Raw genomic sequence first — 25,269 nt, 5'->3', positions numbered from 1 at the left:
ACTTCAAATATGAAGACGCCACAAGTTTCATGTCACATAGAAGGTGCTGAAAACGAGGCCGGGCACAGTGGCTCACACCTGTAATCCTAAATCCTAGCACTCTGTGAGGCCGAGGCGGGAGGATTGCTTGAGCTGAGGAGCCTGAGCAAGAGTGAGACCCCCCATCTCCACTAAAAAAGAAAAAAAAATAGAAAAAATCAGCTGGGCATCATGGCGCACTCCTGTAGTCCTGGCTGCTTGGGAGGCTGAGACAGGAGGATGGCTTGAGCCCAGGAGTTTGAGGTTGCAGTGAGCCATGATGAAGCCACTGCACTCTAGCCAGGGTGACAGAGCAAGACTCTGTCTCAAAAAAGAAAAGAAAAAAAAAGGTACTGAAAACGAATTCATTGTTGAATAGCTTGATGGAGATCTCAATAAAATAAAAGGAAAACAGAACTAGATACAAGGGTTCTTGCCTCTCAACATGCTATCTTTATTTTCTCACACTTTTTAAAATCTTTCACAAATTTAGTGTTTGTCTTGATGTGCAAGTTTTAAGTAGTAAACTTCCAGAGGATTTATATCCATGTAACTTGCTTCATAAACTGCTCATTTCAGCAGTTTCACATATGGGGAGCTTAATAACTTATTAGTAACCATGGTAATGATGACAAATAAAGCAGTTTCAATCATTGTGAATATGTTACTATTTACTTCCAAATGTTCAGAGTTTAGAGAATGTAGATAAAAAGTTCAGATTACTGTTGCCATGAGCAACACAAAAGGGCACCAAGTCTCCTGAGACAGAAAAAAAGAAAGTGATTTCTTTGTGTTTTTTATACTCTGCGACACTTTTGAAAAGCAGTTTCTGGGCACATAGCTATTGATCTACTGCTCTGAGATAAATAAAATACAAGATTACATGAAAAGAAAACACATGTGTTGTTCTTTTGATTCATGCAAGATGCCTTTTAAAGTTCATCAGAGTCATAAAAGCATATGGGGATAGGTAGGTTCCATTTACCTGCAATAAAGCACAAGGTAGAGAAGGTGGATGTTCCTTTTAAATTTTTACCCCGATTATTCTGTTTGATTGTCACGAACAGGAATTTAGTAAACATATAGCACCTGTAAGTAGTATAGTAAACCATGAAACCAGTTCAAATGTGACATTACTCTGTACATTTTTATCGGGTTTTGGGAAATGTATCTGGCTGTGACACATTAAAAGAAATCAAATAAAACCTTTAATGGCTGAATATGGAAACCTTTTATAAGATTAAAAACCTTGCACTTTTAAAACTAGCATCTAAATTATTTAGCACTACTCAGTAATTTTCCAGAATAGAAGTTGTAGATTTTTAATCAAATGTGACCCTTCATAGTTTAATTTGAATGAAATTGATATGTCTACAGAATAAACAACTTCAAGAGGTTTATAATAATTAGCCCAATATTTTCTGAATAATTAAGAGATAAAGAAATGGTTCTACTCTCTTTAAGCTATTGTCAGGTTAAGATACATATAGAGATAAAAGATTTTTGCCTCATTTGCAAATCTATTCTATTTTAACCCAGTGGTTCTCAATAAGGGGCAATTTTGCCCCCCAGAGAACATTTGGCAATGTCTGGAGACATTTTTGGTTGTCACAAGTACAGTGGACAGGGATGGGGGTGCTACTGGCATCTAGTGGGTAGAGACCAGGGAAGCTGCTAAACATCCTGCAATGTACAGGACAGTGCCCATGACAAAGAGTTACCCAACCCCAAATGTCAATAGTGCTGAGGTGGAGAAACCCTGTTTTACCTAATGGTGCCACTTTCATTGTGTAGATTGTTTTGGATAACGAACAATGTATTCCTTCCTAGTTTCCCAAATAAATAGTTGTTAGAAATAACAACTTAGGATCTGGTATATTTGGTGCTGACACCATGGTTAATTGGGCTCACTACTTTTATTGTTCACATGTATAAATAAATAAGTCATATTCTGAGGAAAACTTCCTAACTGTAGGTGTAATGAGTTTTCTCTGCTTAGTGAGTTTTCTACCTGCTTAGGTGACAATGATCAAGTTCAGTCTTGACTGCCGCATAGAAGCTTCTCGTCTCAGGACTGCACAGTCTACCTTGAAGAGTTCTCAATTTGGACATGTTTGGCTTACATTGAAGAGAATGCAGAGTTTGCTTTTAACCTTTTACACTGCTCATACCAAATGAGGTTTTACTTTTTTTTGTTGACAGTCTTGCTCTGTCACCCCGGGTAGAGTGCAATGGCGCCATCATAGCTCACTGCAACCTTAAACTCCTGGGCTCAAGCAATTGTCTTGTCTCGGCCTTCCCGAGTAGCTGGGACTACAGGCATGCGCCACCATGCCTGGATAATTTTTCTATGTTTAGTAGAGATGGGGGGGGTCTCGCTCTTACACAGGCTGGTCTCGAACTCCTGAGCTCAAGTGATCCTCCCGCCTCCACCTTCCAGAATGCTAGGATTACAGGCGTGAGCCACTGCGCCCGGCCTGAAGTTTTACTTTGGCTTGACTCTTTTCTCTTTTAAAACTCTGTTTTCCTCTATGGTTAGCACAGCATTTTGGTATATTCTTATGAAGCTTCTCCCAATATTATCACCGTCAGCCTAACTTATCAATTTACAAATTTCCTCTCTTTTTGCCTCCTTTTATTAACTCCCATTCTTTTTATTTGGGCTTATTTCTGTTAACACAACTAATAAAGAGGAAGAAATTGCTAGTTAAAGGCCTAAATAATGTTTCTCTAAAGATTATCATTTAATAAACTCATGGGATACTGGTTAAAATGGGAGATCAGCCTAATACATATAATATATAAGATTATAATCTATCATTTGCTCTCTATTCTGAATTTACCATTACAAAAAGCTCCTTTATCTTCTTAAGATGGCTAATGAGAAAGTAGAATAATCAAACCTGTGATACCTGTTTCCAATCAAATTTCAGTTAATGCCATTGTTACTATAACTGATTGACTTTACCCTCTCTCATCTACTTTATCTGACCTGCCTAATCAAAATTTCATTTTCTTTGTCTGCTTAAGGCTGGTGAGAAAAGATCTATCTTGCCTCAATTTTTAATAGAAAATTTTTAATATAAATTTTGTACTTATATTTTATGCTCTAAATATCCCCTTGTTATGTGAATACTTAACTGTTAGTATTGAGTAACAAGGTGGAAAATTTTTTATGAGAAGAGTCTACATGTTTGCAGTACCTTCCTCTTGGGACCAGCGGGTTGATGCCCACAAATGCTGTTTGAGAAGGAAGCCACCTCTCCCCTCCTTATTTCACCATTAGGGTCCTGTCGGCCCTCAGCATCCCCGTTTGTTACAGTGGGGCTGTTTGAAAACACCTTTAACTAAAATGAATGGATGCTGCCAGGATCACCGTGCATTTCACTCACCATCTTGCACTAGTACCTAATATTTGAGCCTTGCATGTGACGAGTGCTCAAAGGTTGTTTATAATAATAGTGTTAAATTACAGATTTTTGATGAAAAATTGGAGTTTGCGTAGCTTTGGATGTATTGCATGGTTCCAAAAGGTGTAGCTGGAAAATAATAATAACTGATTCTGGGATTTAAAAAATTCTTAATAAGAATTAGGATCTTCTTAACCACTTTTTATTTTAAATAAGATTTGAGCAATAGCAACATTTATTAAATTTATTAAGGGCTAGATGACATAATCGAAGTAAAAGGCATGGGTGTGCTATGTAAGAGCTGTCACAATAACTTCAAGGGTTAGTAGCATCTGGGCACAGAACTGGTCATCTCAGTCTTATCCTGGTGAGCTGAGGACTAGCCCTTCTTGCAAAATCTCACTGAGTGTTACTCTACCTGTAATATTGGGCTAATGACAGTAGCTACCTCATCAGATTTTGTGAGTATCAAATGAGGTCTGTATGCTATGTGATAGTTCCTGGCACATCGTAGGCATTCAATGAAAGCCAATTATAATAATATTATTAATAAATTATGTAACATGTTCCCAGTTTGAGGAAAAACCGGAGCAAATGTTGGTGAGGAGTAGAATTCAAAGGCAGACCAGTGAAAGTGAAATTTCCAATCTGCGTGTAAACCATCGAGGCAGGGCAGTCTGGGCTGAAGATCCGGATATGTGTAAGGAAACCAGCCCAGGGCAGGACGACCCCCCCAAGAGCAGACTTCAGTTAGCCCATCACAGGTAACGTGCTCCTGCCAGAACCCAAGGGCTGGCAGCCTTCTCTTCTGCAGTGATACTCTTGGGACTGAGGTATGGGCTAGTCTTGGGCTGTGTCCTGTTCAGTTTAGGCTGCTTCTGTGAGGGCAGGAAGCTATTCACAATGCAAGAAATATTTTGCTGCATGTGGGGGGAAAAGTTTAGGGATACAGATGACACACAGTAACTACAGACAGGCTTCTCCTTAGATAAACTGTCCTGATGACGGTGACTTGTTCATTGTGTCCTTAAGCTTCTGCTACTTAAAGTTTCACTCTAAGGCCAAAAGGTTCACACTGAGCCTCCATTATTAAGTCTCTGACACGGTGTCCTGTACTTGCTAGGGATATTACACAGGTTAGCTGAATTGGATCTGAAATATCCATCGAATGTCTACTATATGGTCAGCACCATTGTAGCCACGGGCACAAGTGTCCTTGAGAAGTACAATATATGAAACTCACAAATAGATAAGCACAGTACAATGCTTTATTTTTAACAATCTGCGAAGGGTTAAAGGGACACAGAAAATGTAGTGACTACATTGGTTTCTGGAGGATTGGTGAGAGTTTCTGGAGCATTGGTGAGAGTTTCTGGAGGAAGTGCTATTCAGACTGGGTCTTGCAAGACAGACCAACATGGGAGAGGAGGAAGACAACCCCAAGAAGAACCTGTATGGAGACACAAAGCAGAAAGTCCGTATGTTGTTTGGGGGTGGCCACAGGGTGGGACTGGAGCGAAGGGATGGAGAGAAGCTGGAGAAGCAGGTTGAGACCAGACAATAAGAGCTTTCTCAGGCTCTGCCAAGGAGTTCGGACTTCATCCGGAGATCTGGGACAGGCCAGTTGAGATTTCTAAGTAAAGACACTCAGGTTTGCTTGTAGGACCCCGACAGTGCATGGGTGTGGGAGACACGCCAAGATGCCAGCCGTGACCACTTGTGGGGAGTCAGGGAGGAGACTGGTGCCTCAGTCATGGCAGTGGCAGGTGACGAAGGGAGGACAGACTTGAGAAACCTTCAGGAGGCAGAACCCACAGGGCTTCCCAGCCACTGCTCATGGAGAGGAAGAGAGAGCAGTTGAGGGCCATGGAGGCTTCCAGCCCAGAAACTGAATGGCCGGAGACACTCCTGCTCTGTTGGCGGGATGCAGAAGCAGGGGCAGGAGGGAAAGGACTGCGCCGAGGTCAGCTGGACACACATTAAAGCTGAGGGACCCGCAGGGCAGCGCGGTGGAGGGAGGCAGCTGAGTGCTCCCTGCTTCCCGCGGCCCTCGGATCCGCTCATCTGTTCCACGTCAAAGCTTGTTCTAGGGTCCCCGGGATTGAAGACCCCCTGGATCTAATCTACTGCCACTTCCGCCACCTCGTTCTCACCCCTATCCCAAGAACGCTTTTCTTCTCAGCGCTTTTTCCGTCACTTCACCCCTGAGGTTTTCTTTTTCTCCCAACTCTCTGGCATCTGTCCGTCCAGGAGCTGCCTTTGAGGTTCCCACGCGCCCACGTCCAGCCCTGGGGTTCTCCCCTCACGTTTGCTCCTGATTTGAGACTCCACAGAGCACCGTGTGATTGGTAAGCCTGAAAGAAACCTGCCGGGCCCTCCAGCCCAGGGTGTCACTTTACACGTGGAAACAACCGAGGGCCAGAAAGGGCGGCAAGAAGTCCACGTCGCCTGTCGCCTGACTTTATTTCCCAGCCTCTTCTCCGGCTCTCATTCACTCGTTTTAGGACTTCCCTGTCCCCTTCGTGCCTCCAGAGCCGTCCTGGCCCTGCCCTGGTAGGTCAAAGCCCCCGTGGGCTGCCAGTACAACAGCCCTAGATCAGGAACCAGGACACGGGAAACTCACTGTCACGGATGCCCTTCCTGCCTCCCACCGCCCTTCTCTTTGTCGTTTACACGGAAGCCATTTCCACATAGAAATTGTCATTAGCCACCACCAGGGTCGATGTCAGAGAATCCAAACTCTCTGTCCTCTAAGATCTGAACCCAACTTGGCTTCTCAGATGCGGCTACACAGAGGCTTTCTCCCCCTTCCCCTGAGCCGTTCCTCCAGCCAGTCCCTGCAGTCACCGTGTCCTTCCTCTGTCCTTTGTGTTTGTTTTCATGCGATTTCCTGAACTTGAATCCCGTGAGCTTTCATGGTTTACCTTTAAATGTCTTGGCCATTGTTCCAGGTCTGTCTTGGTCATCACCTCCTTTGAGAATCCTTTCCTTTCTTCTGCTTTTGTTGGAGAGTTTTAGGATTGACTTGTCCAATCCACTTACTTTTCATTCTCTTCTCCTGTGTTCCCATAGGATTTTGTTCACATTCATCCACACTTTTATTGCCAACATGATTTACTTTTGTGTCCTACAAAATTGTAAGTTTCTGAAGCACAGAACTATATTTGGTTCATTTTGTATTTCCCATGGCCCAAGAATTTAACTGTTGAATAAAACTAAATTGACCAATTGCAATCACAAACTGGAGTTCTAAGAAGCACAAAAGTGTTGGGAATGAAATGTCCTGAAGTATATTACATTTTTCCCCCTCATTCCTAGTCAAGAAAAAAACAAAAACTAAAAGAATAACAACAACAACAACAACAACAAAAAAAAAAACCAACTTCTAGGATCTATCATAAACAAAGAATCCTAGTTGTTGGAATATTTTTGTCTCCATCCTGATATTTTATGCCCTATTTTAAGATGAGAAAATCTTATGAAACTAGCATATTCAAAAGGCTCATCAAATTTTGTAGGTTAATTAACAGTCATAACTATTATGAACTTTGACTTATTTTTCACAGGCTAACATTTTCTTTTTACTTCAGGGAATGTTATTTACTACTGTTTGAAAATAAAAATTAACTGAGACAATCTGAGTGAATGTAATTTTGCCAACGTTATATTTCTAAAGTGGGAATTTATTCTTTTAAATTATTTTTAATTTCAAAAAATTTAGGGGGTACAAGTGTTTTTTGTTACACGCATGAACTGTATCATGCTGAAGTCAGGGCTTTCAGTGTACCCATCACCAGAATAGGTACATTGTACCTAATAGGTAGATTTTTATCCCTCACCCCCCTCCCAGTTTCCTTGCTTCCAGTTTCCCCCTTCTTAGTTTTCAATGTTCATTACCCCTCTTTATGACCATATATATCCCTTGTTTAGCTCCCACTAAAGTGAGAACACATGGTATTTGTTTTTCCTTTCCTGAGATACTTTCCTTAGGATAACGGTCTCTAGTTCCATCCAAGTTGCTGCAAAAGACATTATTTCATTCCTTTTTATGACTGAGTAGTACACCATGGTGTGTGTGTGCGTGTGTGTATCACATTTTCTTTATCCACTCATCAGTTGATGAGCACTTAGGTTGGTTCTGTGTCTTTGCAATTGTGAATTGTGCTGCAATAAATATTCAGGTGCAGGTTTTTTTTTTTTTTTTAATAAAATGACTTCTTTTCCTTTGGGTAGATACTCAGTAGTGGGATTGCTGAATCTAATGGTAGATCTACTTCTAGTCCTTTGAGGAATCTCCATACTGCTTTCCATAGCAGTTATACCAGTTTACATTCCCACCAACAGTGTTTAAGTATTCCCTTTTCACCGCATCCATGCCAACATTTGTTGTTTTTTTACTTTTTAATAATGGCTATTCTGACAGGGGTAAGATGGCATCTCATTGTGGTTTTAATTTGCATTTCCCTGATGATTAGTGACATACATTTTTAAATATATTTCTTGCCCATTTGTTTAGCTTCTTTTCGGAAAAAATTTGTGTCTTTTGCCCATTTTTTGATGGGGTTACTTGTTTTTTTTTCCTTGCTGGTTCCTATGAGTTCTTTGTAGATTCTGAATATTAGCCCTTGGTTGGATGTATAGTTTGCAAATATTTTCTCCCATTCTGTAGGATGTCTATTTACTCTGTTGATTACTTCCTTTACTGTGCAGACACTCTTTGGTTTAATTAAGTCCCATTTATTTATTTTTGTTTGTATATTTACTTTTGGGGTCTTACTCATAAATTCTTTGCCTAAGCCAATGTCTAGAAGAGTTTTTCCTATGTTTTCTTCTAGAATTTTTATGGTTTCAGGTATTACATTTAAATCTTTAATCCATTTTGAGTTAATTTTTGTATATGGTTTCATTCTTCTGCATGTGGCTATCCAGTTTTCCCAGCACTATTTATCAAATAGGGTGTCCTTTCCCCAGTGTACATTTTTGTCTGCTTTGTCAAAAATCAGTTGGTCATAGCTATATGGTTTTATTTCTGGGTTCTCTATTCTGTTCCATTGGTCTGTGTGTCTACCTTTATACCAGTACCATGCCGTTTTGATTACTATAGCCTTATAATATAATTTGAAGTCAGGTAATGTGATGTCTCTGGATTTGCTCTTTTTGCTTAAGATTGCTTTGGTTATTTAGGCTCTTTTTTTGGTTCCATATGAAATTTAGGATTATTTTTTCTAGATCTGTAAAAAATGACATTGGTATTTTGATGGGAATTGCATTGAATCAGTAAATCACTCTGGGCAATATGAATATTTTACCAGTGTTGATTCTTCCAATCCATGAGCATGGGATGTTTTTCCATTTTTTTGTGTCATCTATGATTTCTTTCATCAGTGTTTTATAGTTATTTTTGTAGCGATTTTTTATCTCCTTGGCAAAGTATATTCCTACGTATTTTATTTTCTTTGCAGCTATTATAAATGATATTGAGTTCTTGTTTTGACTCTCAGCTTGACCATTATTAATATATAGAAATGCTACTGATTTGTGTACATTGATTTTGTAACCTGATACTTTACTGAATTTATTTACCAATTCTAGGAATCTTTTGGTGGAGTCTTTAGTGTTTTCTAGATACAAGATTATATTGTCAGCACACAGGGATAGTTTGGTCTTTTCTTTCTTGATTTGGATGCCCTTTATTTCTTTCCCTTGCCTGATTGCTGTGGCTAGGACTTCCAGCACTATGTTGAAGAGAAGTGGTGACAGCCGGCATCCTTGTTTTGTTCCAGTTCTTAGTGGGAATGCTTTCAACTTTTCCCCATTAAGTATGATGTTGGCTGTGGGGTTGTCATATATGGCTTTTATAATATTATTTTGAGGTATATTCCTTCTATGTCTAGTTTGTTGAGGGTTTTTATCATGAAAGGGTACTAGATTTCATTGAATGTTTTTTTCTACATCTATTGAGATGATTATATGGTTTTGTTTTTATTAATAATTATGTTTATGTGGTGTATCACATTTTTTGATTTGCATATGTTGAATCATCCTTGCATCCCTAGGAGGCGGTGGTGATTGTTGGCTGCCTAGCTTGGGCACAGTCCTGCTCATGTCCACCAGTGTCAGGGATTATTGGCCTGCAGGGGCTGGAGAGTGCACCCAGCCCAGGTCCCCTAGAAGCAGTGGGAGTACATGGCTCCTGCCCACGTGTTCGTGAGAGTGCCTTGTCTCCCCACTGCCTCCCTGGTCCAGCAGGGGTGATGGGGAGGCAGTAGCAACGGATCTGATCCCTAGGTAGACGCCGTGCTCTGGGGCTGGGATCTCAAAATGGCATCAGCTAATCACAGCACCCAGGTTTCCTCTTGTCTCAGCTTCCCGAGTAGCTGGGACTACAGGTGAGCACCACCAACCACGCTCAGCTAATTTATTCTATTTTTTGGTAGACACGGGGTCTCTTGCTCAGGCTGGTCTCGAACTCCTGAGCTCAAGTGATCGTCCCACCTCAGCCTCCCAGAGTGCTAGGATTACAGGTGTGAGCCACTGCCTCCCACCTGTAATTATTCTCTTAAATATGTTTCTCTTACCTGCCTATGAGTTTTCTGAAGATGGAAAATATATCTTATTATGCTTTCTAGTCTCTATGTCAGTGCTACTCAAAATGTGTCACACCAGAGGGGCCCAGTTCATACGCTCATCAGTCTAGGATTAGAAGACGACCCTTCCTCAGAAAGGGAAGCAACTCATTGCTTCCTTCATCAAGGAAGCCTTGCTATGAAAAAAGAAAGTCATCCTAAATAAGCATTGTGCTTAGTGAAATATCAGATTTACATTCTAGTTCAAGCTTCTTATCTCAGCTTGGACCAATAACTAGCAGTTCACAGACTGGCACTTGAGTGGCACTGCCTTCTATCATTTATAGTCTAGTTCCTGGTATATATATAAATGAACAGTCACTGAAGTAGTCAATAAGCAGGCACTGAAGGGATAACAGAATTAATCTTGAACAACATCATTCATTCAACAATGTTTACAGAGCATCTACTGATGTGCCAGGTACTGTGTTCAGTGCTGAGAATACAAAGTTGGACAAATTGGTCAAAATCCCTGCTCTGGCCGGGCGTGGTGGCTCACGCCTGTAATCCTAGCACTCTGGGAGGCCGAGGCAGGCCGATCGTTTGAGCTCAGGAGTTCGAGACCAGCCTGAGCAAGAGCGAGACCCCATCTCTACTAAAAATAGAAAGAAATTATATGGACAGCTAAAAATATATATAGAAAAAATTAGCCGGACATGGTGGTGCATGCCTGTAATCCCAGCTACTCGGGAGGCTGAGACAGGAGGATCGCTTGAGCTCAGGAGTTTGAGGTTGCTGTGAGCTAGGCTGATGCCACGGCACTCACTCTAGCCTGGGCAACAGAGTGAGACTCTGTCTCAAAAAAAAAAAAAATCCCTGCTCTTAGGGAATTTACATTCTAGTAAACAACCAACCAACAATCCAATACACTAATAATTTCAAATAGTGAGAAACACCATGAAAAAAATGAAACAGGTGACAGAGATGGAGAGGTGAAGCTATTACTTGGAGTCTTTTAGGGAACATTAGGTTTTCATCTCCTGGGAGCTTGCTTAAAATTCAGAGTCTCAGGCCACACCCCAGAACGGCTGAGTCAGAGTGTGCATTGGAACATGGTCCTCAGGTGATTCTTATGCACAGATACAACTTCACATATGGTTGTCAGGAAAGATGTCTCTAAATAGGTAACATTTTAGCTGAGAACCAAATGATGAGAAAAACCAGCCATGTAACATGTGGGAAAAGAGTGGTCCAAACAATGGGAACAGCAAAGAAAAATGTTCTGAGACAGGAATGAACAGGGGAAGGCCAGTGTGGGTGGAACAGAGTGAGAAAGGGGCCTTGAATACTCTATTGTTAGACATTTATCAAAAACCCTATAATGAGAATTGATGATTTAGAGTGACTGCATGAAAGTCCTGCATGTAAGACCTCTATTTCTACAAAACAGAGGTACCAGATAAGTTTTTGCACTCACAACATTAATTAATCACAGAACTTTTTCCTTCTGAGCATGGACAAAGCCCTAAACCTTCTTAACATAGTTTATTCCGGCAGCTACTATGAATAGTTCAGAGTTGATATGTGAGTTGAAACCTCTTTGTCATCTGGGTAAAGACTATCTAAATGCTACCCTGAATCAACCCAGACCATTGAGGGCCTGGGTACTCCAATGAATGAAAAAGTTTTGATGGTTTATAGAATTAATTTAATGTACTGTGCTTTGTGACTGTGCCCATTGTTTCCATTGAGGGGATCTTGAAGTAACTCCTCATGACACTTGGTTCCCACTCAGCTCACTACATCATCTTCACAAGAAAACAGGATTTCTCTCAGGACTAAAATTCAAGAAAAACTGTGCTTCTATAAAAACAAAACAAAGAAAACCAGTTTTTGTCATGTGAATACTGGAAACCTAAAAATGATTGCTACTTCCTCTTTTCTTTGGCTACTCAAAAGCTTAAGGTCAGATTTCTGGCCTGCCTCTGACAACTGTTCTGGATGTAATGGACTGCATCCTTGAATGTTAATTTTATCATTAGCCACATTATTCCCCGTCCATTAAGCTCTCCTTTCCCTTGTTCATTTCACTATTTCTTTTATCTAGTAATGTCTGTATTTTAGTAAGCTGCCTGGAATCATTTGGGGAAGAAGGTGAGGTAGAACTACCTGCATAAAAATTAACTCAGTAATTTCTACAGGCTGAATTTGGACCAATTTCTTTGAGTTCATTTTTCAGGCAAAAAAAAAAATGACTGACAGTTGAAACATTTTATAAATGAGGCAGAGTTCTCAGGGTCGGGGGAGCTTAATAAAATTGTTCTGTTGAAACTTGTTATTTTCTCTGTGTTCCTTCTAGTGCAACATTTTGAATATTCTCACTGTCTTCCAGCCAGCAATGGAATGGAGGGTGGGAAGAGAAGAAAAAAGAACTAATATGTAATCATAAAATCTTTGTCGTTGGCATACAAAGAAGTAAGTAGCAAATATAAGCAGCAAATTTTGCTGCAAAGGGAGGAAATGATATCTTTCTATACATGAGGGAAGGGTAGATATTCAGTGAAGATTTATTGAGAATGTATTGTGTAAATAAGTGTACTAAATACTATAGAAGTGGCTTCCTATGTGTGCTATCCTAATATTCCTACTAGTGGGATGAAGAAGACCTGTGATTACCAAGTCCTTTTCCACCCTTACCATATCTTCCCTAACTTCCTTATCATTTCTTGTCACATCCAAACCCAGGTTGGGGCAACTTCAGACTGTAAGACCCTTGAGGTTTGTTTTATTTGTCAGAAGAGGATATACTCAATAAATGAGACTCGAATGAATGGGCCAGAGATTTATGTACAGGGGAAGAAAACTGGTTATAACATCTTCGCATGTTTCATGTGGAGCCAGAGTTGTAAATGGAAGGAGCAAGGACAGCAGAGCAATCTCAGAGCACAGGACTGCAACCGGAGTTTCAGGCTAAGTGGGGGCAATGTCGCGACAGGCCCTAGACAGCAAGAGGGCATTGGGTGCCCAGGAAATGTCATGGAGAGGAGGCATCAGGAAGTGGAGGGATTCTGTTTACTCCACTCATCTGCCTAGCATTTCAGGTCGGCTAAAGGGCTAGAAGAAGCGCATCCACGGTTCTGGTTTAGAGAGTATGAAAACTGGCTGGAAGGAACATGGGTCCACAGCTCGAGTTCAGAGAACACAAAAACTAGCTCGAAGAAACTGGGGTAAATTGGACATGAAAACTAGCAGGAAAAGGACACATCCAGTGTTTGTTTCCCTACTTAGTGTAACTGTTCTCAGAACACCAAGTCGTGGTGTTTGGAAATGGGAGAATCCTGAGGAAAGTAATTTTTTAGATGAGGCTCTTAAGCCTGCAGTCTGATTGCATTCCACCAATGCCGCCAGCTGCGGGCGCGGGGACAAAGAGGGGGTTGGACCGGGGAAGCGGTGGCGGCGGCACCACAGCGGCGCTCAAAGGTGTGGCCCAGGGGAGTGTGGGGAGCGGAGGCGGAGCGCAAAGGCGTGGCTAGGACGGAGAAAGGGGCGAGGCCCGGATGGAAGGGGCGTGGCTGTGGCGAAAGGGGTGTGGCCAGGATGGAAGGCAGAGTCTGGCGCTGTGCTGTGGGGTGTGACCGGGGCGGTGGTACGTACAGACTCGGCGGGGCGCGGATGCCAGGTGGGGGCGTGGCTTCAAACGGGGGCGTGGTCTGGGCTATGGTCCGGGGCGTGAAGGGGCAGGGCTACGAAGGCCGGGCGCGTGGGCAGCGGGTCCGCAGAGGCGAGCTAGCGGCGGGTTTGTGATCTGAGGAAACTCACAGGTAAGGACCAGCGGCCGAATGGGGTGGGGGCGACAGTAGGGGTGGGCCGACCCAGAGAGTCCAGGTCCTCCCAAGACCCGCCGCCCCGGGTTCTGGAATCCGGACAGCTAGCTGTTAGTCTTGCGAGCGCTGCCTGGGCCCCCGCGGGGTGCCCCGGAGGACTGGGTGGGGCCCAAATGGGGCATTGGCCTCTCCCACCCGACCCCTATTCCTACACTGTGGGAGTCAGACGGATGCACCTCCTTTAGGGTTTTTTGCACTTGACGGGAGAACAGCTGTTCCAGACAGTTTGTCGGGGGCGGGAGGGGGTGTTGGCAGGGTTGGTTGAATCTAAATAACTCAAGGAAGTCCAGCCTGTTGTGAAATAGCTGGAGACAGATGTAAGGGCTACAAACCTAAGGTTGTAGTTCCAGAAACCGAGGTGCAGTAAACTGGAACTCCCTCGGATCTATATCATATCTCTCCCCACTCCTCTAACTATGCCTAGGGCTGTGGACAGACTCACAGCCACTCGCAGGGCAGGGTATCAGCATCCATAGCTGTGCCATGTAGACAAATGTGAGCCTTCACTTCGCAATTCCTTCTTCTGGCATTCTTGTTTTGTGCTCCGCCCTAAAGCTGGAGGAGAGTAGCCTCGAATACAATGTGGATGGCTGTGATTCTTTGTGGCATTTATTGTTAAATGCTTCTGCCCTGAGGCTGGTGGCAGCTCGTTAGTATTAATGTTAGTGCCCTCCCCTCCGGTGTATTTTCACTGGGAAAGTTTGAGAAATAGGGGGAGTTAACGTTACACCTTCCCTTGGCTAGAACTTGGTCTCTCAGCCACTGAAAACCACATTGCTTTCTGCTTCCCTCTTCCTTTACTGATGATCTGGCCCATCTCCACTCAGCTGTTTAAAAGCCTTGCTGGAGGCCGGGCTTGGTGGCTCACGCCTGTAATCCTAGCACTCTGGGAGGCTGAGGCAGGAGGATCGCTCAAGGTCAGGAGTTTGAGACCAGCCTGAGCAAGAGCGAGACCCCGTCTCTACTAAAAATAGAAAGAAATTAGTTGGACAACTAAAAATATATAGAAAAAATTAGCCAGGCATGATGGTGCATGCCTAATCCCAGCTACTCGGGGAGGCTGAGGCAGAAGGATTGCTTAAGCCCAGGAGTTTGAGGTTGCTGTAAGCTTGGCTGATGCCACGGCACTCTAGCCCGGGCAACAGAGTGAGACTCTGTCAAAAAAAAAAAAAAAAAAAAGCCATGCTGGAATATGGAGAGGAGAAGCCCATTCTCTGGCTAGAGAAACTGCCTACCCTACCCCTGAGCTGTCCCTGCACATCTCTTAAAGTGACCACTGTTCTCAGATATGTTGGAAATGGAAAACCTTTCAGCTTTCTAGGATTTTCCACTTTTACTGAGTTATTTTTTTACCTCAGTACCTGAGAGACCCAAAGCAGCCAAGGGCACCATTCTTTGTACCTGTACATATCTGCCCTGTTCTCCCTGGAGCCGCTCAGGCAAAAGTCTACAATCATTCACAGTAGGAAGGAAATAAAAGTTGAGGGAATGAATGAATATGAATATTTTGGAAATCTGATGGAAAGGAGAAAATGTATTTCAACTCATTGGCCACACTGGGCGATTGATTAGTTGCAGCACACAGAGCAGTCATTAGAAATAAATTTTGAAACCTTTGGCTACATCAGATTGGGATCATGCTCCCAGGGAAGAAGTGGGTGAGAGGAGGAAGCTAAGCTTTCTCAGTCAAGATATGGCAACCTAACCTCTAATTTAGATTTCAGGGAATTGCAAAAGTCTTGTTTCCTTTTGAAATCAGAGAAAACAAAGGGTCAATCTGTTGAGAATCAAAGAATTTTTTTTCAATGTAATTGTAACCTTTGGTCAAAGTACATTTTTTTGCTCTCTATTTCACATAAATATAAATGGCTTAATCAGGCAGAGTTCAAACTGCTTGCCATTTAATAAATATGTGATTTATGAATGATTCATTAAGGGTTTTTCAGAATCTTTTCTTTTTCCACACATTTCTAAGTCTGCAAAAGAGCAGATAAGGGGCGTGTTAATAAAATCCAAGGACATACATAAATAATCAGTGAGAGCAAAGGACATATAGCACAGAAAGCTCCACTTTGGCCCATGGAGCCCATGGACCCATCTCTGTGGAAAACTTAAGTATGGACAGACTCCCAAGGAAATACAGTAATGTAGTGTTTCATCATTGTGTGCTGTGTTTGATGGTTAAACATTATTTTTGGTTTCACAAGCTTGGATTTTGTGAATTCAGTGAGTAAGTTTAAATAACCAACTCTTAACAAATTATTTACTTTTAATTTAACACAGGGAATTGGCCTTAGGCCTGAGCATAAATAACTTCATGTATTGTTAGAGATAGCATAGCCTAGCATTAGCTAAAGTGAGTTTCCATTTATTTGAATTTTCCTGGAACCCTCCTCACCTCACCTTCCATGCTCCTTCCTTCCTTCCTTGATTGCCTTTGACTGTTCCTTCTCTGTCTTTTGGCATCCTAATTGCTCCTTTTGGTCAGCCTCCTTCCATACACCTGTAACTCCTTGGGGGAGGGAATTTTCCTCCTGTCTCTAGCTTCCTGACTGCTCCTGAGCACCAGAGCTACGTTTCCACCTTTCTCTTAGACAGGTTCTCTGGGTTGTCCCATTGCCACCTCACATCCAATATGATTAGCAGTAAGACTGCCATCTTTCCCCTTCCTGTTTCTCATGCTGGGTTCTGTTTCTCTGTTCAGGGATTCATCTTCATTCTGCCACCAGTATCACTCCAGCCATAAAATCATGACTCCTTCTTCCACTTCTTCTTTTTTACTCCTTTGGTTGAGTGCCAAACCCTATGTTTTTTTAAAATCAAAATGGCTGTCTCATAAAAAATGGCTATTTCTTGAAGACAAAATACCCTGTCCATCTCTACTGTTCCTGCCCAGTTCAGTGATTCATATTCTCTCACTTAGATTATTGGATTTCATTTCAAACTCCTCATGGCCAAAACTGAGCTACTGATTTCCCACCTAAAAACCTGTTTTACCCACTGTCTTCCCTATCTCAGTTCATGACAACCCTATTCGTCTCATTGCTTAGGCCAAGAATCTTCCAGTAATCCTTAACTCCTTTCACTTCTTACTGGCTGTATCTCCAAGATATCCAAATCCAACCACTTCTTACCACCTACACTGTGACATCCTTAGTTCAAGTCTCTGGATTATCCTGAAGGATCTGCCTACTTCTTTCCTGTCCCTCCCCCTCTATACTCCTCAAGGTGATTTTTCAATAGGACAAGTTGAGTGATCATTTAAAAATATAAATCAGATTGTTATCCTCTGCTCAAAAATCCCCATTGTCTCTCCATTGCACTTTAAGCAGTGGTTCTCAACCTGGGGCAACCCTCCCCCTTCTCCCTCAGAGGACCGCTAGCAATGTCTGGATACATTTTTTGTTATCACAGATCTTATATAGGGTGCTACTGGCATCTTATGGATGCCAGCCAGTAGCGATGCTGCTAAATACCCTACAGTGCACAGGACAGCTCCCCAACAACCAAGAATCATCTGGACAAAAATGTCAATAGTGCCAAGGTTGAGAAACTGACTTAGAGAAAGAACTCTTATAATATTCTAGAAGTCTACTCGATCTGGTACCCATTACCCCTGTACTTCATCTCCTACTCCCTTCTACCCGGTTCACTCCACTTCTGACATATTGGCCTTCTTATTATCCCTTGAATGTGCCAGACATGCTCCCACTTCGGAGTCTTTGCCCAGGCAGTTGCCCCACCTGGAATGCCCTTCCTCTAGATAGCCATGTAACTAACTAATTCCCTACCTCCTTCAATCCTTTGCTCAAATTTCACCTTCTCAATGAAGCCACCCCTGAGCAACATATTTCCAAATACAATACCCTCTCTCCAGTGGCACTCCAAATTCACCTTATCCTCCTCTAATTTGCACTGGACATATTCTAATTGTCTCTGCAACTAACTTATTTATTGTATTTGTTATATATTATCTGTATCCCCCTACTAGAATGTAAACTCCACAAGGGTAGGGACTTTGTTCTGTTCCCCAGTGAGCCTAGAACAGTATCTGGTATTTAACAGATGTTCAATTGATATCTTGATGAAAGAAAGAATAAGAGAGTGATGGATTGAATGAAGGGTGGTTGAAGGAATCACCTTCTCCTTGACTTCCCTGGCTTCATTCTTTGCCCATTCCCATCCATCCTGTGCTCCACTGTCAGTCATCAGAAACCATCAGTGCTTCCTTCTACACAAATGGAATAATAGCTGAAAGCCTTCTAGTCTCTTGGAAATTCATATTCCCCAAATTAATCTCAAATCCTCATCCAGCCCCACCTTCCACTGCATCCCCTGAGCATGTGCATTGACAAATATTAATAGCAGACTTGGCATGATGGGAAGTTCAGACATACTCTTGGCTTTGTTTCAAAAAATAGGTTTGGGCCAGCATTGTGGCTGATGCCTGTAGTCCCAGCTATTTGGGAGGCTGAGACAGGAGGATCGCTTGAGGCCAGGAGTTCAAGACCAGCCTGGGCCACATAGTAAGACCCCATCTCTAAAAAAAATAGGTTTGGGATTTTTTTGTTTGTTTATCTAAGGGACACAAAAGGAAATCTTCAGAGTCAGGGTCCCCTGCGGTGAGATCAGCAACATTCTTGGGGACAGACGGAGGTTCAGACTTCTGGACCACTGCAGGAGTCCACCACTGAGTGATGGGGGCTTTGTGGAAGACAGTGACCGAGAGGGTGAGGGTAAAGTCAGGCCCTCTGGAGCCCTCCTGATCCTTAGGCCTAGAGAGCCAATCTGGCTGTGTACGGAAGAAACTTCCTCTGGGCCAGTTGTTATTGGCCGCCAGCCTCCGTGTTGTGCACAAACAGTATGACTGCAGAGTGTAGGGCAGTCCCCAGGGCATGGCCATGACCCTGGCAGTCAGGCCCCAGCCTGTCCAACCTCAGTGCTTTCCTGATGGCTCTCTGTGGAACAAAGCCTAGGGTCACTTCCCAGACTTCTCTGGGTGCCATGCTAACAGGCCTCAGACCATCACATAGCCTTTTGTGCAGGACCCTGTGCCCTGGCCCTGTGCATGTCTACTCATCTGTTGGTACAACTCTCCTGGATGGTGGGCATGCCCTGGGCCTTGTCTTATCACAACCTTCCCTTTGAAGGCCAAGCCAGCACATCCTTTCTGTTGAGTGTACATTGTACTTGGCATCATCTTCCTGAAAATTACTAAGTCTCTCTTTCAACTAGATTGTAAGCAAGAAAGGAGGCCTTTTCCACTTGTTTGCCCACATCTACCTGACACTGGAACTGTTAATTGAATAAACCTAAGATTCTGCCCATTTCCACCCCAATTGTACTCTATGAGCTTGAGGCCTAATCATTGCCCCCTATGTGCTCATCATCCCTGAAGTTTCCCCATCCATCCCTCTGCCTCTGCCCCCCATTGAAATTGTCTCTCTCCTGTGACACATGGGTCAGACATCACCCCTTCCTGAAACTTAGAGCCTCTGCCCCATATGTTCTCATTACTAAATCAAAGCTGTCATTGCAGCCGGCTTTGATTAAGAAATATCTGTTTAATTATGCTATGTAAAATAAGCCAGCCACAGAAGGACAAATACTGTATGATTCCATTTATATGAGATACCTAGAATAGGCAAATGCACAGAGACATAAAGTAGAGGAGAGGTTACCAGGGCCTGGGGGGGATGGAGGAGGAGTTGTTTAATGAGTACAGAGTTTATACTGGGGAGGATGGGAAATTTTGGGTATAGATGGTGATGATAGTTACACAACACTATGACTATATTTAATGTCACCGAATTTGTACACTTTACAATTGGTTAAAATAGTAACTATTATGTATATTTTACCACAACTTTAAAAAGGTAACAAGAAGAGAGAGAGAGAGAGAGGTATTTGTTTAAATAGTTTTTCCTTGTAGATTTTGAGCTTGTGGGAATGGGGAAAGAGCATGACTTTTTCATCTTTACACAAGCAAGTGCTTGACATGAGATAATCATGCACTATTGCTTCAATTCAGAAATGGAAGCCAGTGGAAAGGAAACACCAGTTATGGCAAAGTGTCCCCATATCACATAGCAGTTTTTAAAATTTCATTTTAGCTCAAATCAGTTTTATCAGGGGGAATGTTGATTAGTTGCAATTGTTTGATGCTATTGGCTTTAAAAAAAAAAAAGGAAAAAAGAGATATTAAAAGTCTTCCAAAACTACTTTCTTTTTTCTTAGGTTTTTTTTTTTTTTTTTTTTTTTGCATTTATATCTTGGGTAGCATTTTAGCAAACTCAATTTGAGTAATAATAACTTGCATGTATATAACACTTATTGGCTTTTTCAGAGAGTTTTGTCATAGCCTGCACCATTTGAAGTCACAGAGTTAATTTCTTGTACAGTGTTCCTGAACAACTACTTTTCCTGCTCCTCAGATTCTATATTCTTGCATAAATTTAAGGGCGTACATTAAGCTTTAATCTTAAATATTTCAGTTCATATAATCCTTTTACTCTGTTGAACTGCAATTATAAATGATGCAGTTTTATGCTGAACGTGGTCTTCCACATTAGAAAGAACATAAAGTTCCTAATCTGAGCTTTCATCTAAGATGAGGGTGGACGTATCAAGAGAGAAGTATCTAAGTGTTTATGTTAAAGGTTTGGTTGATACCGAGAAAGTTTACTGGGTTACTGGGCTTTTTTGCTATTTTTTTAATTTTGAAAAGTTGATAGTTTTCATAATCTGTAATACACTATCACCAAAGGCTATTTAGTACAGATAATTTTTATGGAGAAAAAACTATGAATTAGTAGACTATTTTTTCTGTGAAAAATACAATCATGGATAAGTTGATAGGATGTCTGGGGTTTGCTTCAAAATAATCAGGGGAGGGAAAGAAGTCGGGTAGGGGGGACAGTAGAAATAAAACATGATTGACCATTAATAGACAATTGTTGAAATTAAATATTGGATACATATGTGGTTTTATGATAGTATTCTCACTATATTTGTGTAAACTTAAAGTTTTTTCATACTAAAAAGTTAAGAAAAACCAAGCAGAATCAGATTTTGAATTGAGGTCATTGATGGTCTGTTATTCTAGAAGCCTGCTCAGTTAATTCAGTTAAGAAAGGCATTTGAAAACAAGGTGCTATTATTTGGCTCAAGGCACTACCAAGATAATCCCTTGAAAGTTTGTTACTGGTCTATGTTTGAAATTGAGTCAAACTTTTGCATATCTTAAATAAGATACATTTTGAGTACAAGCCCCCTTAAAAAATGTATATACACAAACACACAAAACTATAAACAAAACTGATTTTAACTTTGGTTTGAGAATTTCAGACACCTTTGGGCAATGCAGATGACTTTAGATGTCACTAGCCTAAAGACCCCAGGTAGGGAGTCAGGCCTGGAGGTGAGGAGCCTCATGATAATCACTAACTTCCTCCCCTTTTTTGTGATTTCAGTTCATTGCATATATTAGCAAAGTGATACATACCACAATACTTGTCTGGGCAGATGGCTTGTTGATAACTCTGCCTGGAGCCCTCCATGGTTTCTTGAAGAATAGTGACAGGAAATAACTCTGCTTCCTGCTTTCATTAGACATGGCTTGCCAGGTGTGATTTTTCTCTCCTTTCACCTAGGCATAGCCTTCTCCCCTCTAGCTCAGACAGAGCAGGGCCAAGAACAGCAGTGCAGAGGAGAGGAGCAAGTTCCCTGGCCAATTACTAGCAGAGGTGTGCACAGAGAGGGGAGGATGAAAGCACAATGTTGCCTCTTGGCTCATCATCACTGGGATCATGATGTGGGTGTTGTATCTTAACAGTCTTCTTGGAAAGATGGTATGAAGAAATAAAGTTCAGGTCTGTAAGTGAACTGTATCAAAGTCAAAATGAAAATGTAGAGAAGAATGTAAATTTAACGCTTTATCTGGGAAGCAAGAATTGCAATTCAGGGCATACACACAGACTGGGTGGTCTTCAGCATGTCCAAAGAACAAAGAGAAGGTTGCAGGTTTTATAAAAAGGAGAAATGTATTGTTTTGAAAGAAAGTTCATTGGCACTAGTAAAGTTTTGGGGAGCTTGCAAACTCAGATTGGTGTGTGATGGCCGTGGGTAAAACTAGTCTTAGAATTGCAGCAGGTTGTTTCAGTAGCTATTAGAAAAACTGGTTTCAGGTTACAGCAGGCAGTTTCAGCAACTGGGCTTGTGGAACAATTCTTGGAGCACATACTATGTGTTCTGAGTGCTTGAGTACTTTTCCCCAGCCCTTGGCTCTGATTTATTTGGGTGTGACAAGAATGACCCAATCTGTATAATCAGCTTTCACAAATGTGTCTTGTGCCTCTCAATTTCTCTTTTTTGTGCCTTTTGGCACCCTTCCCCTTTCTGTGAGCATGGCCATACTGCTGAATGCCCTACTTTGAACTGGTTTGCTGAAGTAAAATTCACATAATATAAAATTAACCTTTGTTAAGTGTACAGTTCAGTGGCATTTACATTACAATGTTGTGCCACCACCACTTCCATCTAGTTCCAAAACTTTTTCATCACCCCAAAAAGAAACTCTGTACCCAATAAGGAGTCACTCCTCATTTTCCCCTTCTCTCAACTCCTAGCAACCACAAATCTGCCTTCTGTCTCTATGGATTTCCCTATTCTGAGTATTTCATGTGAATGGAATCATGTACTATGTGACTTTTGTGTCTGGCTTCTTTCACTTAGCACCATGTTTTCAAGGCACATTCACATTATAGCATGTGACAGGACTTCACTCCTTTTTATGCCCTTGGTCACCTTTGCACCACAGCACCCAATACAGTTCCTGGAGTAATGGAAATGACAATAAATGTTGAAATGAAAAGGCTTACTGGCAGAGTCCCAGCCCTGTGAGACTAGGTAAGTAAGGCTCATATTCAGGCAGGTTCCTCTTTTAGGACAGGCAGGACTTTGAGGGTCTTTTCAGATCTTATAGGTGGGGATATGAGACCCTCTTCTTAAAGGATAAGCATTGAAAAATGTTTTGAAAGTATAAATAACCTTACAAATGGGTGATGGTGGCATTTGAGAAAAGGAAGGTCCGTTAGTACTGTCCCAGAACATGCTGGCAGTTGTGGCACAGTTCTGGGTTCTTGAAATTAGATCAACATCTTTTTTGTCACCAAGGGAGCCTGCTGAGGTCATTCAACTAGTACTCCCCCAACACCCATCAGGAGCCAGGTGCTGTGTCCCTTAGAGATGCAGCTCTGACAGGGACAGACTTGGTTCCTGCCACTGTGGGGCTTAGATGCTGGGGAGGATGGTGTCGGGAAGGACATTCCTGGCTAGGTATTTTATTCCACTGTGCTAAGTGCTGTAGCCAGGAAGAGGGTGCTGGGCTGACCTGGTGAGCACATGGTCAGAGGAGCTTTGAGGAAGAGACACAGGACTCAGTCACCTGGAGGGAGGGTAGGAATTCACCAGACCTAGATGGAGGGAGAGGGGTCCCGGGAAGGAAGCACATCTGCACAGGCGGGAGGGAGGCCGGAGTTGGAAGAAGTAAAGTCCACGTGGCTGGCGGGCAGGCAGGAGTGCAAATGGACATGAGGCTGAGACCTCAGCAGGGCCAGGGCACATGGCCTGGCAGCCACTCCTCAGTCACAATTGCTCAAATGGTGTCCCCAACAGCTGCCTGCATGCATCTAAAGTACAGTACACATTTCGAAATCTATAGTGGAATGAATGTGTAATTAAGAAAAAAGGTGTTTTTTTCATTTCAGAATGTGTTTGTTCACTTGGTCAGGGATGGGAGTTTTCAAGGAATGTGGATGAAGCAATTTAGGTGTGAGGGTGGGGGGGGAAGTGTTCAGAGTTAGTATTACAGTATTTCAGAACACTATAGTGAATACCTTGAAATCATCACCTCAGTCTCAGAAGAGACTTTCACTGTGAACATGTGAGAGGTGAAAGAGAGTTCAGGATTAATTAACAGTGCCCATTTTTCCCATATTCAAGGGCCTTTGCCAGTTTTAGTGTTACTGGCAAAGAATCACAGATTACATTTAAGCTTAGATTTCAAAACCACCCAGGACTATTTTGGCAGGATGCATCTTGGGTTCTTTTTAAGCAATCCAGACACAGATGATTGTTTTTATTCGGGCTGCCTGGAGACAACATTAATCTTGGGCTTCTTCCTACATGTAAGTACCATGCTGGATAACTAGTCGGGAATTCAGGGAGCAAATTTTTTTTTTTTTTAATTTTAAGAAGCTGTACAGGAAACAGTTTTTTCTTTCCTGTGGCTAAAGAGAATCTTTTCTCTGGACCTGTAGTATTTGCCAACCCTGAGGGAAAGGCAGAGCACATGAGTCAGTGAGCAGGATCCTCCCTTCCCTCCACTGAGGGGACCAATGAGTTTAGGGAACAAGAGTGAATAAACTATTGACTCCCATTCGCCCTCCCCCACCTCAGAGTGTGTACTATGAGTCTGAATGTTGTCCTACTTAGAGGTTTCCCCAAGATCTTAACTCTCTATTGTTTGTAGCTTTTCCTCCTCTGCCCTCTTCCCTCTAGGTTATTAGGTTCCTGCAAGTTATTTGGGGACTGATCAAGATTTCAAGCTAAAGATGGTGATGAACAACCTGAGGGTCATTCTTCAAGCAGCTCCATACAAATTGCTGTGGAGAAAGTTCCAGATTTCGAGGTCGATGCCAGCAAGGCCCTGCAGCCTGTATACTTGCACTTATAAAACTCGGAACCGAACCTGTGAGTACACCACTTCTTTAAAGAGAGCAAAAGGCTTCTCGGCTTTATAACAATCATGTGTGTTAAGAATTTATAGCTGTGGTGTCATTGGCATCTCAGCATGGGATTATACATGCCTTATGAGCTGTGAGAATAACTGTTTCTCTGGGAGGATGGGAGAGGATAATGTGTGTATTTGTGGAGAGATAAGTTTGAGTTTATGGAGTGATGAAGTGGCCAAGTATATCATTAAAGAGGAATCTTTCATGTTTTCTATTATTTAAAAGACATTGACAGAGAGTTTTCAAATTTGGGGCTATTGGAAGTCTGTTTCTCTACTCTTTGTATTTACTGTCTTTGATCTCATATGCACATAATAAAAAGAATGGGTAAGAATGGAATGCTTATAAATTAGTAATGCTAATATAGCTAAATCCAAGGGCTTGAAACTGCTCTATAAATATATTTTTATTGTAAGTTTATTTTGTTTCCTTAAACATTGACTGTGTTGTTATTAAAATAAACTAGCCAGAGGCATAATGAATTTCTGGTTGCTGGGTGTGACTTCCTACACGCAGGCCCACATCCTACCAGGACTGGCTTATTCTGAACACTGGTACATTGTGGTCTAAGGTTTAAACTGGAAAATATTAGTCATAT

General features: G+C 42.1%; 1 protein-coding gene across 2 annotated transcripts in view; it reads left to right on the top strand.

Moving 5' to 3' along the window:
• Positions 1 to 13,740: 13,740 nt before the first annotated feature.
• The window catches only part of LOC138377946 (carbonic anhydrase 5B, mitochondrial), a 35,409-nt gene continuing 23,880 nt past the window's right edge, over positions 13,741 to 25,269 (top strand). The window contains exons 1-2 of one of the 2 annotated variants that reach the window (XM_069463124.1): positions 13,741 to 13,815; positions 24,439 to 24,630. In XM_069463124.1, coding sequence (XP_069319225.1) covers positions 24,492 to 24,630 — 139 coding nt within the window. In that variant the 5' untranslated portion in view covers positions 13,741 to 13,815; positions 24,439 to 24,491. Of the gene's footprint in view, positions 13,816 to 24,048; positions 24,066 to 24,438; positions 24,631 to 25,269 lie in introns of those variants that run through there. The other variant, XM_069463125.1, reaches the window with a different exon arrangement.

The sequence above is a fragment of the Eulemur rufifrons genome, chromosome 30, assembly GCF_041146395.1.
Source record: "Eulemur rufifrons isolate Redbay chromosome 30, OSU_ERuf_1, whole genome shotgun sequence".
Lineage (NCBI taxonomy): Eukaryota > Metazoa > Chordata > Mammalia > Primates > Lemuridae > Eulemur > Eulemur rufifrons.
This window is presented reverse-complemented; position numbering and strand designations above follow the sequence as displayed.